This window comes from Megachile rotundata, chromosome 15 (assembly GCF_050947335.1).
Source record: "Megachile rotundata isolate GNS110a chromosome 15, iyMegRotu1, whole genome shotgun sequence".
NCBI lineage: Eukaryota > Metazoa > Arthropoda > Insecta > Hymenoptera > Megachilidae > Megachile > Megachile rotundata.
In genome coordinates, this window is record NC_134997.1 from 4,958,625 (window position 1) to 4,976,269 (window position 17,645).

At 35.9% G+C, this 17,645-nt stretch overlaps 1 protein-coding gene across 16 annotated transcripts in view; it reads left to right on the forward strand.

Annotated features, from left to right (window-relative positions):
* CtBP (C-terminal binding protein) overlaps nucleotides 1–17,645 on the forward strand; it is a 70,021-nt gene that overhangs the window by 8,734 nt on the left and 43,642 nt on the right. For 11 of the 16 annotated variants that reach the window (XR_013040543.1, XR_013040544.1, XR_013040546.1 and 8 more), the window contains exons 2-7: nucleotides 14,656–15,099; nucleotides 15,604–15,891; nucleotides 16,001–16,189; nucleotides 16,287–16,376; nucleotides 16,452–16,608; nucleotides 17,147–17,324. Coding sequence is in view for 8 of the 16 variants with exons in the window: in XM_076539967.1 (XP_076396082.1) it covers nucleotides 14,902–15,099; nucleotides 15,604–15,891; nucleotides 16,001–16,189; nucleotides 16,287–16,376; nucleotides 16,452–16,608; nucleotides 17,147–17,324 (1,100 nt within the window). In the remaining 8 variants the exon portion in view is untranslated. Of the gene's footprint in view, nucleotides 1–13,536; nucleotides 13,755–13,782; nucleotides 13,965–14,017; nucleotides 14,039–14,655; nucleotides 15,100–15,603; nucleotides 15,892–16,000; nucleotides 16,190–16,286; nucleotides 16,377–16,451; nucleotides 16,609–17,146; nucleotides 17,325–17,484; nucleotides 17,644–17,645 lie in introns of those variants that run through there. The other 5 variants (XM_076539969.1, XM_076539963.1, XM_076539964.1 and 2 more) reach the window with 5 other exon arrangements.

Sequence of the window (17,645 nt, forward strand, 5' to 3'; positions counted from 1 at the left end):
AAACAGACAAATGTGTTTATGTAATTTATGTGTCATAAAAAGAAGCGTGTAAAATTGTGAGCTCTATAAAATACTTGAAATGAACTAGCACCGCTGTTTACTCGGTTATCAATGTACGCACACGTTAGAGCGAGAAGGAGAGCCTTACAAATTCAAGGTTGTATTTAATCAATTTTTTTTCTGGCATCGATACGGATGATATCGTTTCAAATATTCGATAGATATTTAAGTAGAGTCTAGATATTTAGACAGATATGAAGCCTGATGTATCATTTTGTTAATTGTACATTTGTTAATATGTAGGTTATCAAACCTTGAAATCAAACTTTTCATATTTACAAATTTTATTTCTAAATTTCTAACTTTCTAAACTTACTAACTGGAAATTTTAAAGTGAGCTCTTTTTGCTTGTCACATTATCTCAAGGGAGTCAGATTTGCTCTTGACCGTAGGTCTACCTTGCATATGGTCAGTAAATGGTACGGAAATCTCTAAAATGGCCACAAATAGCAGATCTACCCTATATGCGTACTTTCTATGCAAGGCAGGCCAGCATAACGTTGAAATTGTTTCGCATGCACCCTGATTTCTTTTTCGTCATGGGCCGCTTCTTCTTGTACAAATAATCGAGAGCAGGGAAAAGCGTAATTACCGCCATGGTATTCAGGCTACAACCAATCGATTTCTACAATGTCCGTAACAATAGAATGAAAATATAGATATCACCGGTATTCGTCTCTGTCGGTCTTGCGGAAAACGAACATGGATTGACTATAATAACAGATTAAATGAGCGTCCATTACGTAAATAATGTGAGACAATACGTTATGGAACGTATGAAAAGAACGACGCTATTCATTATTACACTTTGTAAATTAAACGTCTCTATAATTACGTATACGTGTTTCTAATAATGTTTTATTGCAAAAATTTACCGTTATTAATAAATTGTCAATTAGATAAATTAACTTTGGAACTTTGAGACATTTCTTTCAGAATTTTGTGATTCATATGTTTTGAATCTTAGAGATTAGAGTTAGCATTGGATGTAAATTTATGAAATGTTACTATTGATTAACAATCGCATATTTAAGCAATTATCTAAGTTATTCACTGATTTAGAAATTAAGAAAAATTACATCGCATGCCTGGGAAATTCTGCAGCAAATATGTAAATTGCAGTAGGAGTAAGCATTAGAACGTCAGGAATACGTAACAGCTGGTATCACAGCGTTAGATGAATTGAAATATGACCGTATAAATAGTAACCCGAACGTATCATAGATCCCAGAATTTATTGCTCGATTATAAAACGCTTCGACTGAACTGTACGCACGACTCTACTCGTCAGAATATCTTTCTGCAAATTGAATGAGCTAAATATACCTGGAAACGTTGAAATACTTCAGATTACAGGAATTGCGGACATAAACAGAGATACCGTAAGCGGGAGAGGTGATAGTCAAGGGAAATCGGACAATGTGATCGATATGTGGAATAACTTTTTGCTGGTTAATTTTTATGGGAACAACTATTTTGGTGATAATTAGATTCAGTCAGGTTAGAGTTAGGTTGTTTCATTATGTTAAATAGGTTAGTTTAGTTTAGTTTATATGATTCATTTTTAGATTGGTTTAAGGTTAGGTTGTTAGGTTAGATTATTCAAATCTAAACGGGATTGGATTAGGTTAGGTTGAACTTATTAGTTTTCCAATTCTTCAAGTTCCAAAATTTAAAAATCCCCAAATCGAGACCCTACATTTCCAGTTCTATATTCTAACCTTCACTCATCAAAAATAGGATGGGTTCCTCTTTCCCCCACATTTCCATAATCACAAGGGAAGCCTATCGAGAAGCCGACCGATGAATAATACTGATTAGAATACTGAGTAATATACATACAACTTATATATCGTTCTCACGCTATCACGTGTTTAATGCGTTCGTACACGTTCTACTGTTTAATCCTTTTCTTAATTACTTTATAAAACGTGCTCAACATACATGGTTAAAAAAAGAACGTAATCAAACACGTAATAAGTGATTAAGTAGGAACAACGTAAGCGCGAAGAAAACGCAAGTCAGGAATAAAAACGTAAGTCAAAGTGGGGTACAACGACTGTAGTCCGAACATGAAGTACGACCCCGGGATAATGGGGGTAGCGCATCGCCATTGTAAACAGACTTGGAAGCAGTAAGCAGCTCCGGGATTTAGTTCGATGTGTCGGAGGATGGGACAGCAGGAGAGAGAGGGGTGGTGGTTGGGTGAGACGGAGAATCTGACGGTTGGGATGAGGAAAACCGGCGTACGGCGTTTGGTAGGGGGATATCAGGGGAGGGGCGAGGAGGGAAGGGGTACGTGTCGTAAAGAGAGGGGCAGACTGTCGAGGGTGGGAAGTTGCCGAGACATCGATCGGGCCGGCCATTGCTTGCCACACTCCACTACTAGGAGTCAAGATGCCATATCCACTACGAGGAACTAAACTCCATGAAACTACTCTCTGCCGTTCTCTACGCACTTGTCCTAACCCGATGTAACTCTGTATAGGTGTGCCGCGACGCGCGCGCATACGTCGAGCCGACGAACACGAACCTGCACCGACCGTTGGGGACGATCACACCGAACGAGACAGACTGACAGAGAAACAGAGAAGAACGATGGAGAGAAGATCCCAGAAGCGAGTTTTGTATTCGTGGTGTACTGCGCGCGCCTTACGAGATGGCACGCCACACATTTTCTATGGGGCTTGTTAACAGGGGTGGCAGCTTCGAACTGTTATGCGCCGTGGTTTGTTGCGGGCTGAATTTTTTGACACTTGGAAATTTTCATATTTCTTTGAAATTTGAATTTTGCTGATTTTTAGATCAAATCAACTTCTAAATTTAGACATTTCCAAATTTCATGCTTCACACTCAAATTTCAGAATCCCAAATTCTAAAAATTTTCTAAATTATCAGATCCTGCAAGTTTATAAATTCCTTAAATCTTCATCACTTGATATAAAATTTTCAAGCTTTGAAGTCACCAAATTCTCAAATTTCAAAGTTACCTGAAAATCCATAAATTCCAAAACTCAAAAAAACTTCAAATATCTACACTAGAAAACTTTTTAAATTTTCCAGATTCTCAAATGTTCAAATCCCCAAATCTCCAAGTTCCCAAATACCCACGTTGCAAAGTTAAAAACCCCCAAGATAAACATTGACATAAATCTACAAAATTTACCAACAGAATGCGCTAAAAGTAACGCTTCCCCCTACATTACTATTTTTCCTATTTAATGAAATCTACACATGCTGTTCGGTGTATTTACGTACCATATGCGTAGTATACACGTGTGTATAAAAAGCACAAGAAAACAAGTGTACGGAGGACTATCACACGTCGCTGTTTTCGCGATGAGAAGTCGTACGTACAAGAGAGAGAGAGAGAGAGAGAGAGAGAGAGAGAGAGAGAGAGAGAGAGAGAGAGAGAGAGAGAGAGAGAGAGAACAGAACAAAGAGAGAAAATCGTTTGTATACACTAGCGGTCCCGTGAGGTCGCTTTTATACACGCGCTCCTCACATTGGCTGCTCGTAGTGGACGATGGTGGCCGGCATGAAGTAAGTTATAAATTGGCCCTCTAATATGCAGCGGACAAACGGGAACACGTTTGTAACAGTTGTAGTTAATGGATCGTAACTTATTAGGCGTTGCTAATGGATTATCATTCCTCCAGATTTTTTACTCGTTTCACTCGTTCTACCGGATTTGATATGTACGTGTTCTCAGTGATTGATTGATTTTTTGGCTTTCCTGGAGAATGGCGCTTGCCGGAGAATTTTATTCGGCACTTTTAGAACTTGCAACGTTGGTTATGTTTCCTCAGGGTTTTCATTCGTAATTATAAAATTTGCCGAACGGAGCTTTTACAATTGTCTTATATTGCTTTTTTTTTTTAATTTGTACTGATTTAAAAAATTTCAAATTTGTAATGATTTAAAATGTTTCAAATTATTTGTTCTAAATTTAAAAATTTCAAATTATTTGTTCTAAATTTAAAAATTTCAAATTTGTACTGACTAAATGTATCAAATTAGTTGTACTGATATAAAATGTCTCAAATTATTTATTCTGAATTATAAAATTTTAAATTTGTGTTGACTTAAAATGTTTTAAATTATTTGTACTGATATAAAATATCTAAAATTATTTATTCTGATTTGAAAAATTTCAAAATTGTTACTGACTTAAAATGTTTTAAATTATTTGTACTAGTTTAAATATTTTCAAAATTGTACTAACTTAATATGTTTAAAACTATTTGTGCTGAATTAAAAAATTTTAAATTTGTACTGATATAAAATATTTCAAATTATTTGTTCTGATTTGAAAAATTTCAAAATTGTACTGACACAAAATGGTTAAAATTATTTGTACTGAATTAAAAAATTTCAAATTAATTATACAAATTTAAACAACGTTAAACTTGCATTAATATAAAAGATATCAGATTGTTTATGCAGATTTGAAAAAAGTCGCTTGTACCGATTTTCAAGCTACTATAGTGAAAGTAGGAGAAAGGTTAACGCACTTGTACTGTAATCCAGTGATCGTGTACATCGAAGATTCTACAAGATCGAATTTGTTTTTTTTTCTGGAAGTAATTTATTCCGGGAAGCACGTCCATAGGGGGCGCGGAAACAATAAGAAAAGTTGTCGCGGTTTATGTGGAAAATTCTGATTCAGAGCGGAAGAGGATATAGAAGAGAAACCGTAAAGAGGTGGGTGGGGGGTTGGCGAAGTCGACGGAGTGTATGTAACTTTGAAACTCAACAAGGGTATATTCATCGCGTTCCCTACCATGAATAGAAGGGGACACGAGCTAGCACATGTCTTGAACGCAGTACTGGCATTGTTCTTTTTATGTATGCTTCTCGATCGACTCGCTCTTCTTAACCTTTTCAGCCCCGATTTTTTTCCTGCAATTAAAGGAACAGGATTGTTTATGTATGGAGAGCAAATTAGTACTGATTTGAGAGGGTTGTTCTAATGCATCAGTATAATTTTTTGATGCTATTGGTGAATTTACTAATTTCAAAGTTACCAAACTTTCAAGTTCAAAATTCCTAATTTAAAATTTTCAAATTCTCAAATTTTTAATTTCTAAACTCTGAAATCTAAATTCTCAAATTCTAAATTCTTAAATTTCCAAATTCTCAAATTCTAAATTCCCAACTCTAAAATTTTCAAATATCCAAAATAAAAGTCCCCAGACCAAATTTCTAAATATTCAAAAATCCAAATTCTTAAATTTCTTAATTAAGAAAAATCTGATGAGGATATTAAAAGTCGTGTTTAATAATTAAGATGGTGTTATCATGCTTGAAAGAGTTAACCCAACGACAGTGAAGCCACATGTAGATTGATGAGACGTCTCGTACGAGAGATGCCGTAACAATTCTTCGCATCGTGATGCCTCAAACGAAACCAACGCAATGATACTCACTCGGTTAAATTCGATTGGACGTCAATCAGCGGTTACAGAGATACTTAAAGGGATGTTAAACAGTTCTGAGAAGCTCGGGACACTGAGAACCGCGTTCCATGGCTTATGTTCATTTGCCCACCTGTCAGACTATATTCTATATTCTAGGCTTTGTCTACTCAAGGTTTCAAGCACAGTGACATAGACTTTGGGTAGGATCATTTTTTAATTTCCAAATCTTAACATTTGCAAAATTTGATTAGAATTATCAAATTGGAATTATTAATTATCAAATTATCAATTGATAAATTAAAAATCTGATCAATTAAATGATCAATTAAAAATTTCCGCATTTAATCAAATTAATTTCTAAATATTGAAATCCTAAATTATAAAATGACCAATTTCCTAAATCTCCATATTTCCAAATCCACAAATTCTTAAATCCAAAGATTTCTTTGCCAAATACCGAAATTCTTACCTATAAATTCAGTAATGTCCAAATCTAAAATACCTAAATTACAAATCCCTAAATTTTTTAAATCAGTACATTTTAGGAACTAAAAAGTTCCTAAACTTAGAAATGTATTAATGACTATTTTCTAAATGTCTATATTTTCTATTTCCAAGATCCAAAGATCCTTAAATTTTCCAAATACTAAAATTCCTAAATCTCCAAACCCAAATTCCCTAAATCTTCAAATCTTTAAACTTGCACATACTGGTATTAAAAAATTTCTAATCTTAAGAATGTATTAATGATCAATTCTCTAAATTTCTATATTTCCAAATTCTCAAATTCAAAAATCCCTAAATTTTCCAAATACCGAAATTCTTAAATTTCTAAATCTACAAATCTCCAAATCCAAATTCCCTAAATCTTCAAATCTCTAAATTTGCACATGTTAAAACGAAAAAGTTCCTAAACTCAAGAATGTACTAATCAAATATAAATAAATGGTGTATCTTTTCCCTATATCGCCATTTTCCTGACACGCGCCTGCTCTACTCGCTACTGTACTGAGACTCGACTAACGGTTAGTTGATGTACTTTCTCCCGCGTACACTTACTCACGTTATTACTTGCTGAAAGTTTGAAGCGGCAACGATTGTACGTCAGTTTATCATCGTTGTTCCTATTATCTCTTTTGTTCAACAATGTAACTGACGACGCTTTTGTCAGTCGCTAATTAAAACTTTTCAAGCAACTTGAAAATCTTTTAAGTTTTCCTGAATTTTTTTTCCTTCGGTTATACTCGCATGAATCGGTCGGTGAGGGCGTTTTGAACGGGTTTGTAACTTTTGCGAAGTATAGTTTACCAAAGATAAACGGTACCAATCAGGGTGGGCAGCAGTGAGTTTAGTTGAATCGCGGTATATTACCGTAGATGAGTGTTAGGTTCTTAACATTTGGTAATATAGGAGTAGATACTTTTTTATGCTACTTGAAAATTTGTCAGTTTATAAATTTGTGATTTTAGAAGTTTGTAATTGTATACATTCAAAAATAAATTTGAAAATTTTTAAATTAATAAAAATGCAAATTTATAAATTAATGAAATGGTTTGAAAGTTTATAAATTAATAAAATAGTGAGGGAGCGTTACTACGTAGAAATTAGTAGAAACTCCCTAAATCGGTGAAATAAGCGGAGACAGTAACTTAAGCATGCTTGACTAGTGTAGTTATATTGAGAGTTTCCAATTGACTAGAAGGGTAAAAGTTAAAAATCTAAAAGCTAGTTAATTTCCCATGGCGGAATGAGTCATTGGGCGAGTCAATTCGACTGTCACCGTGCAAAAGCGTCGAGCCTATTAAATGCGTGCACCTATATCGATCAGTATGTAAGAGAGAAGGGAGAACGGAATCCGTGTTGCGAGCGCGCTTTGCATGTGCATCGACATTTGTAGACGCGGGTGTGTAATCTCAAGGCCGACGTCAACTGCGAATTCACGGAGTTCAACAAATCCTTGCCCCTCCTTCGTTCTTGTTTCCATCTTCGACTTTCTTCCTTTAATCTTTATCGAAAGTTTGTAAATTACTTGAGAGATTCGTTTTATTTCGTAACGATATAAAAGTAGCAGCTGTTTGAACAGAGTTGCCCCCGAAGTTTGCGGAGCCCAGGCAAAAGTTGATATTATTGAAAAAGTGTTTGTTCGGTAAATGTATTTTAGTCGAAAGTTCGTTCAGTCGGTAAATTGACTAGTAAGAGTAGATATCCATGTATGGTAACGTATAAAAACGTTTTTGAACGTCCGTTTATTTTAAACGGTCAAAAATGGCGCGGTACCCGTTTCCCATGGCTCCTGGCTGGATCTTTCTATAGAAAAATGTCGATGCGACGAACTTTTTTTTCTTCGCGGGAGAACGTTGGTAACTTCTTTTCCGAACTACATACACGAACCCTGAAAGCTAAACCTCCTCGTAAGTACCGACTCGACCGGTTTCTTTTTTTGCTCTGGCGTACCATCAAAGGAGGGACAGTACTCGGCCATGCTGACTGGTATCTGTTACAAAACGATGCTTACAAGCTTCTACACACGTATGCTCAAAGAAGGGCAACGATGAACACAAGCACAGAATCTCGCAAACTTTAGTCTTGGAATTTCGATCGCTACCAGGGACTTGGGTCGCAACGGAGTTCGAGAACACTGGAGAAACATCTTTCTTCGCGAAAAAGGATTTCACCTAACCGTGCCTGAGTCACTTTTACTTTTCTGCTTCGCGCGATATAGTGTTCTATTTTCGAACTTTGAATGAAATTCTCCGCGTAGAGGTGTTGATAATATTGAAATGTTATCGATAGTTCGGTGCATACATCGAATCATTAAGATATCGTTACGAGGTGAATGGGCGTATCGAAGTAGAATGTAACACGTAATATTATCTTTCAGCCTTATTTATTCTCATTTACATTTTAAATCTAACCTAACTTGATACATCATTATTCAAATTTAATTATTCCGGTTTGAAGTTAGGTTAAATTAAGATTCGAAGTTCTAATACTGATAATGTTATCCATATTCAAATGTTATCGGTAATTTGGGATATCGATAATATTGTTACGATATCGTTAAAGCTAATAGTTCAAAATAAATTAACTTAGATTACATTAGTCTAGACTAGATTAGACTACACTAAATTAGGTTAGATCAGATTATTTGGTCATGTTTATATTCTTCAAATCCGATGTCAGATTCGGTAAACTTATTTATCATTCTGATCAATTTTCAGTCGTTTAAACTCCCAACATTTAACTTAACCCCTTAACCTACAATGACGGGCATAGCTCGCGTACGATGGTTGGGCCAGAAGTAAATATTACGGGCATAGCCCGTATAAAATGAACGAGTCAAACATAAACATTACGTTTCCGGCCCAAAATTCTCGAGCGTAAATCGTAGGTTAAGGGGTTAATTGAAAATAAATTTGTCTGATAAAATTACGCGCTATTCTGTTGCAGTCGTATCAAATTATCGATAATATTTCGATAATTATTGAAAACAGCAGCTATAAGCAATATTAAAAATACTGTTACTAATTATCCATACATTATCGATTTATCGATAAGGACGAGAATGTTTAAAATACAATATAGCGTGTAATTTTATTATTCAGATCTGTTTATTTATATTTAAACTTCATATTCAATATGAAGCTAATTAAATGTATATAACAAAATTATGTATTAAGTTAAAATGAGTTGAATGAAAATAAATCGATTTGAACGATTAAATGACATGTCACATTATTTTATATTTGTTTTTTTAACGATGTCTTGATATCGATATATGGAAGTATCGATAACATTTAAATATAATCGATACGAGTACCTTCTACAATTACAGTATCACAGAAAATATCGACGCGAAGCAGAACGTTCCAAAGTTATATCCAAACACTCACACTTTAGGAATCTAAAGATCGTGGTTGGCCCTCAACGCGCGCATTCGAAAATGTTGTTCCAGCCGCAAACCATTTTGCCCGACCCCCGTATCAAGCCACAAATTGAGGCGCGAGCGTGCCGTGGCAGTAACCGAACGAGATTGATACCGACCGTAACTCCGGATCGATGACGATCGATCGTATGTGTTCACGGCTCTAAAACATCGTAACGAAAGGTGCTTGAAAAGTGATAATTCTAAAACACATTGGTTATTCCGTAACATGCACCGTAAGAACGGATAGCAAAGCCGGCCAAAGACAGTAGGAAGCGCGCGTTGGACGAAAGGAGAAAGAGAAAGGGATGACGTAGTAGGGAAAGGAAGAGAAGAAGAGGATGGAGGGCAAGCAGAGCAGGCAGGCGTTGGAGAACCGAAGTTTCGCTTTAGGAGCGGAGAACTTAACTGAGTTAACTTTGCTGCCGAACCAAACTTTCCGCCAACTTTAAGTAGTCGCCTCTCCTCTCCCTCGCCTAACTCCCTCTTGCCCCTCTCGCTCTTCCCGTGCTCATGGCCGTTCGCTCGTTGCCCGTTGGTGAGACGAACGCGGGAGACGGAAGGTACGGAGCAGAGCAACAGCAGCCCCTCTCTTTACCCCTTTTACCCGACCATTCCGTCGTGCCCAAGGATGAGAATGCCCGAACGCCGACACCGATACTCGTCATCATAATTGGACGAGTTTCTTCTCCCTTTCCATTCTAGTTCTTTTGGTTTTTTTTTTGTTTGCAACTTAGAGCAAACTCTCGCTCTCTGTTTTCAGACGGGCATTTGTTTAAGCGCATGTTGTTTGTTCTGGGTGTTTGGCGGATCTTTTTTTCCCCTTTCCCCCCTTCAGGAGTCTGTTGCCCTCTCTTTGATGTCTCTGATAGCGTCCTGACAATAGCGCCGCGACACCCCCTCCCTCGCCGATATTTATCCTCGTAATTGGCCGACTTCCTGTTTCCTTTGCTTCGAATTCTTTCGCGGCTTAGGCAAATTTCTTTCCGCTTTTCTTTCCTCGCCTGTTTTACAGTTGTTTTATCGGTTCAAGTCTCTCCACACAATTTATCTTCTCCAGACGATTTTTAAATGCACGCATTTTGAATTTTTATTAATAGATTTATCGCGTGAGCAAAAAATTTTGTTTTTGTGTATCACTGTTCGAATATGCGAAACGCGAATCCGTAGCGAAAAATGGTTTATACAATGGCATGTGCGTCATTACGACGAGCGTTATCGCTAGTGCGCTCTTCTAATTGGCTTGTTTATTTCTGGACCATTATCAGCGAGGATTTCTAAGCAATGGATATCGCGTTACTTTAAAATGCTTTCATTTTAGGAATTACTGTAATTACTTGACACATGTAAATCACATTTATTGTTTCTGATTTAATTGTAACTGATGAGACAGATTTTTGTTTTTAGGAAATATTACGCATACCTTGCCCTTTCTATACTACGTGTGTTCTTATCGATATCGTAATATGTCGGTAGTAACGATAAAAATAATCGAACTGACTGAAGTAGAATACGAGATTTCATTATTCTAACCTATTCACTTTTATTTAATCTTCAAATTTAACCTAACCTAATCTCCTATGCAATTTTATTATCCAAATCTATTTGTTCGTGTTGAAACTTTGTACTCAACCTAACATAGCATTAAACCAGAATAACTATATTTAAGTGGTAAAATGATGTATCAGATTAAAATTTTTAATGAAAATAAGTAACTTTTAATAACAAAAATGCATGTTACATTTTATAATAGATATGAATAATAATATTACGTGTTACATTCTACTTCAATCAATTATCCATGTGTAAACGATTATCGATATATTGAATTAATAATTCAATAGTATTAGTGCTGTGGCAGTTACAGGTTAAATAACGTGTACGTATTTTACGACAGGACGTATATTGTTCATTTAAAAAAAAAAGAGAAATTTAAATAAATAATGTATCCAGATTTACATAATGTACCGTAATTGTTGGAACACTCTATATACGAAGTATTCTTCGACGTTCACGCCATGAAAGTTTTATAGGGGTCACTATCAGTGAACTTGTAACTTAATTTTCGAGGGCTTTCTCAAGTGTAAATTCCTTTATCGCGTGATATAAAAAACTTGCTGCGATTATTATCGCAACGAAGCCGTTTGAATTTCACGTGTCACTAACAAAAACCTAGTCACCTCTCCGCGCGGTAAGTTTTGAAACAAACTTTACTTTATCGTGGCTCGATTGTAGGGAAGGGAGAGAGTTGGCAGGACGAGCTTCCCTCCCCCCTTTTCTCCTCCCACCAACGGTTCTCCACCAAGTAAAGTTGCTCCCAGGTTAGACAATAATTGGATAACTTCGCCCTCATAGCTCCCCATCCCACCAGCAGATTCGACGTCCCACCCTCGCCATGCTTTTCCCCTCTACCACCCTTCATCGCTGTATCTATAACTCGAAAAACTCTGTTGCACACCGAGATTAAGCTGAAGGGGTTGAATTCGACCACTTAGCCGAAACGTTCGTTTTAAAAGCACGATAAATTTTTAACTTACTCGAAAATGCTTGTTGCTAAGTTCTAGAGTATCTTCGGTGGTTTAAGAAATATCGCTATCAACGGTCGTAAGTTTGAGAGGTTATGTATGTAACATTTTAATGCGTCAACTCAAACATTTCTTCTTTAGTAGTTTGGAAATTTGAAACTTTGGCATTTTGAAATTTCTTTAGAATAGATCGTACTGTAAGGATCTGTTTCTCCGTGAAATTTCGTTAATGGGTGTAAAGTACTTTGAAAATTGTCTATTTCTGAACGCGCTCTGACACGTTGATTTCCATGCTACTACTAACCGTACGAGTATTATGTATGATATACGTTTCCAGCTGTCGAACAAGGGCTTAATCTCGCCTCCTTGCTTCTCCTCCTTTTGATGATATTAGCTTGCATTTTCGCTGAGTTGGCACAACATGTGCCCAAGTCAAAGTGCTTGGGTTTGCACTCTGCGTTAGTATCGCATCCTTGTTTCCGCTGACGCTAGCAGCGATCTCATTTTGTAGCCTTCTCGGCGGGTTATGTTTCCGATTACTTGTGTGTATTGACCGACAGATCAAACGCCCCTATCTGTCCATCTTTTTTGACATGGCTGCGTAGATGAACCAATTTTAATGTGTATCATTTATGTATCTCCGATAACTAACTCTTCTCGCGCTGACGAAACTGTTTAAAAGATTTTAAACAAATTAAAAAGCGAAGGTCATGAGTCATGGGTTTCCGATTAACGAATTTTTAATGCGATTTAACAAGTGTTATTTCTCGAATTATCTTTCGTACGGACTGATAGAATTCTTCTTTTCGATACAGAATAGGTTTTGTTCAATGAACGTTTTATCTCGTTGTCTACAAACGATAGCAATTTATAGTATTTATCACCGCAAAGATCTTATGTCACTATACGGTTCAGGGCATTCTAAATTTCCCTACAATGACCACTTAGGAAAAATAACAGTTTTCTAGTGCATATTAGAAATTAGAAATATTTTAGAATTACATATTTTGAATTTACTAAATTTTTAAATTTAAGAACTTTACTTTAAAATTGTGTATTTTCAGTCTAAAAGTTATGCAGATTTGCAAGTTGCTAAATTCTCGAATTCCCAAGTAATCGAAATTGCAAACTACGAGAAAAGTAAGGTCTATTGCTTGTGCAACTTAGTTATTCCTCCACATCGCTATTTTCCCTTGAGAAGCGTGCTATACTAGCTACTGTACTTTCTTGAAAGTTTGATTTATTTTTGATGATCTTTGGTTAAACGCGTTGTGCGTTTACGGCGTCTGACGAGGGCGCCACGTGTCAGTTTCTCTACTTTCTTATGGAACTTCGCTGGTTCAGCATTTTTCCGTTCCGCCATATAAAAGCGCCGGGGTACTAAATCGACTTCGATCGAACATTTTCTCTTTTCGTATCTTTTGCGTATCGATAATTTTTTCCACAGATCAACGTTTTGGAAAAAGTATAGAAATTTCTTGATTATGAGGGAAATCGATCGAAATTCGAAGCGCGCGAACGCACCATGATTGGTTTACAATTGGTGCCGAAAATGGGCTGAAAATGTCGACCCACTAACCAAAGGCAAGCGCTCTATTAACAGTTCCAAAAACATTTGCCCCAGCTAGTAATTACGTTTCTCGATGCACGGTGTGTTCCGTGCGACTCTTTTGATCGGTTTAGAATTGAAATGTCGAAAGTTTGTACAGATCTTTCTTGGACGTAACGCGGACATAATATCGTTGAAGTTTCTTGCGTTTTCCGAGCGCTCCTATCACTCCGCCGAACGCACGTAGTGCGCAGGTTAAGCCGGCGCGTTTCAAGGTAACCTAAAACATTCAGTTTCGCACACGCTGCTAAGTGTTTCTGATTTCCGTAACATAAAGAAACCCTGATATCTCGATATTTGATCGGAAACAGTGTTACGCTCGATTTTTTCCCTTTCACGATTCTACGTTCGCAAGTGAAGCATTTTCGATTGCACGCGTCACATGGATTTCTTTTCCACGAAGAAATTCATGAAGGCGTCGAAATGTATGTTTATTGACCGAAGTCCGTACTTTATGCACATTGCGTTTTTCTTTTATCAAATTTTGTGATTAATAAAGGTACAAGAACGGTTTGCATGTCCTTTATTGTTTATGAATTGTATTCCTTTTGTTCATAATTTATTTATTACTTGTATTTTATTTAAGCTTGTTTACATCATTTGTTTAACTATTAATGTTTTAAATTTATTAATTTAGATGTTAACAGATTTTTTGTATCACTTTTGTACATTGCTGCTCAAGAGTTTGGTGCACTCTGTTTTTTCGGTTGAAATCAACTTTTTCATTTGTATATTGTAGCTTTGTTAATAATATTGTACTTATATGTTCCATTTTTCTTTAAATACAGCTAATACACTGAACAGAATTCTTACAAAAGTGATTGCAAAGGAATATTATGTTTTGTAATTTGAATCTGTAATTTATGATTAACGAATCGATTATTTTGGCTGCTGTATTATTGTATGAGCAGATGTGTTTTGTTTGATAATTAGTAGTTTATATTAATATTTTTAGTTTGTAATAAAATACCACTGAAAAATGTTGAATCAACTAAAGTAAAATAAATTGAATAGTTCTGTATTTATTATTAAAACACGTGTTTCAAACTTTCGAGTGGCAGCGTAGACATGCTTAAATTATTTGTATAATAAAGAATTATTATTTGTTGTTTACAGGAGACGGTGTTCAACGAGTCGTGATGTGTTGGAGGTTCGGCGGTCCTTGTCCAAAAACCGACCAGAAATCAGTGTTACAGAAGCAATTTGTGTGACAAAGCATAAAAGTGCAAAGTTATATTTTAAGACGTACAAAGAGGCTTCCTTATCAGTGAACTGTAGGACTTCCTTGGAAGAAAGCAGGCATTCTTAGTGACATTGAAAGTACAAGTGAAAAATATAAAAATTGGGGGGGCTGTTTGACCGATGGACAAACGGAAGATGATGTCCAAACGCCCTCGAATGGAGAACCTGAGGGGTCCTATTGCAAATGGACCCATTCAGTCAAGACCGTTAGTGGCTTTGTTAGATGGCCGAGACTGCTCTATCGAAATGCCTATTCTTAAAGATATCGCAACAGTAGCCTTCTGTGATGCACAGTCTACATCGGAAATTCATGAAAAGGTAAACTATTTATTGTATATTTTCTAATACCAAATTATAATTTATAATACTGACTGCCTCTACTGAAAGTTTCATTAAGCTCTATTTATATTCTGAATAGATCTTATCTAATATTTTTATAATAATTCTTTATTCTTGTTATCCGTAACTTTGAAGTACTCGATACAGGTATTTTTAATTACATAAATAAAGTTGTTGACCCATTCATAACAATACTTAAATAATACCTTTGTTGCAATATTTTATTACATTTTAAGATAAATATAATTATAATATGAAATAATTGGTAGGTTGTTTTAATGTCTACCTATTAGGCTGATGCATAGAAAATTGGTACTATTGTGAATGGGTTAATAATATGAGTGATACATTTTATGAAAGTATAAGCCTCAACAACATGTGGATGACATAGTAATGAAAGTGTTAATTTAATAAACACAGAAGCATATATTTTTATGCTTTTAAAGTGCAGTAATTAACAATGTCATTGTATGTTTCTTATAGGTACTAAATGAAGCAGTAGGAGCGTTAATGTGGCACACTATAATTTTGACGAAAGAAGATCTTGAAAAATTCAAAACATTACGAATCATTGTAAGAATTGGATCGGGAGTGGATAATATAGATGTCAAAGCAGCAGGAGAACTTGGCATCGCTGTGTGCAATGTGCCTGGCTATGGCGTTGAAGAAGTAGCTGACACTACTCTTTGCCTCATTCTAAATTTATATCGACGTACGTATTGGTTGGCAAATATGGTACGTGAAGGAAAAAAATTCACAGGCCCAGAACAGGTAAGAATTTTGATATTCGTATAACCTTTTGTTTTACAGTATGCATGTAATATTCAGTCTTTGTCATTTAAGAATTAATCTAATATATTTTATTGTTTGTTATGTTCAGGTCAGGGAAGCTGCGACAGGATGCGCAAGGATACGGGGTGACACACTTGGCATTGTTGGATTAGGTAGGATTGGTTCTGCGGTTGCACTGCGAGCCAAAGCTTTTGGCTTCACTGTCATCTTCTATGATCCCTATCTACCAGATGGAATTGAGAAGTCTCTAGGTCTTAACAGGGTCTACACACTACAGGTTAGCTATTAATCTACACTTGCTATTGAAGTGAAACATTTCAATCATAACTTGTATGGACACTATGATTAATTTTTGTTATTGTGGTTTATTGCAGGATTTACTATTCCAGTCAGACTGTGTATCCTTGCATTGTACATTGAACGAGCACAATCATCACCTAATTAATGAATTCACCATCAAACAGGTACTACATTTTTTCATCATCAAACATTCTTTCTTAATAGCTATATTTTATTGATATGGTAATTTCACGTTATAGATGCGACCTGGCGCCTTTTTAGTCAATACAGCAAGAGGTGGATTGGTAGATGATGACGCATTAGCCGCAGCGTTGAAACAAGGCAGAATTCGTGCAGCAGCACTTGATGTGCATGAGAACGAGCCGTACAACGTCTTTCAGGGTCAGTCCTCGCAGTGTGAGTTTATCTGCCCACCCCTAACCTCTCATCACGTAACTAACATTTCCTTCCGTCATCCAAGCCCTTTCTCATCCTGGGATAGTTTTGGATCCAAATATCATAGATATCAAGATACATACCTAAGATCAATTTTGCACAGTACAAAAAAAGATAAATTAAGTCATTAATTATTAACTTCAATTTTTTTGAATTTTTAATATTAACTAATACTATTACATATTGTTGAATAGTATATTGAGTATAGTGATATAACGATATACATAGTGATAAAGAATAAAGTTTTGTGATATTAGAGAATTGGTTGTATTGTATTTTCTGTGATTACACATTTGAGTATCTGGAAGTGAGAATTCGACTATATTTAATAACGTTTCATTAAGTACTTGAGGATTTCATGAAATTATCTATATCATTACAGTGCGAATGTTTGCTTGCAGTAACAGTTTGCTTTCAATAATCAGTGCTGAAGAAGACCGCTTACGAAATGTGTGAATATTAAAATGGTAATATAATAGATACATGTTTGTTTTCATAGGTCCTTTAAAAGACGCACCCAATCTGTTATGTACACCACACGCAGCATTCTACAGCGACGCGAGCTGCACCGAGCTTCGCGAGATGGCAGCCAGTGAAATACGAAGAGCTATCGTTGGTCGTATACCCGACTGCTTACGAAACTGTGTGAACAAGGAATACTTCCTTTCCTCGACCGGGTAAGCCTCGTTCGTACATTAACAAAGATTTATTCAGCTTGTTTACATTAAAAGTTTAAAAAAAAAATTTAGAAAAAAAAAGCATAGGGTTAATACTACTTGAGTATCGTTGCATTTGTTTCTCTTACACCGGGGGAAAAAGATATCGTAATTTTTACAGAAACAGATTTTCAAGCAGATGTTAACTCGTATTACAATGGAAAGAGAATCGAGTGTGTAAAGTAACGTGGTTAGAAGCGTTCGAACCTTTGGATTTCCTAAGATCGATTGGGCACTTTGTAAAAGGCATTTATCGAAGTGGCCAATTTCTTTTCGCTTTCT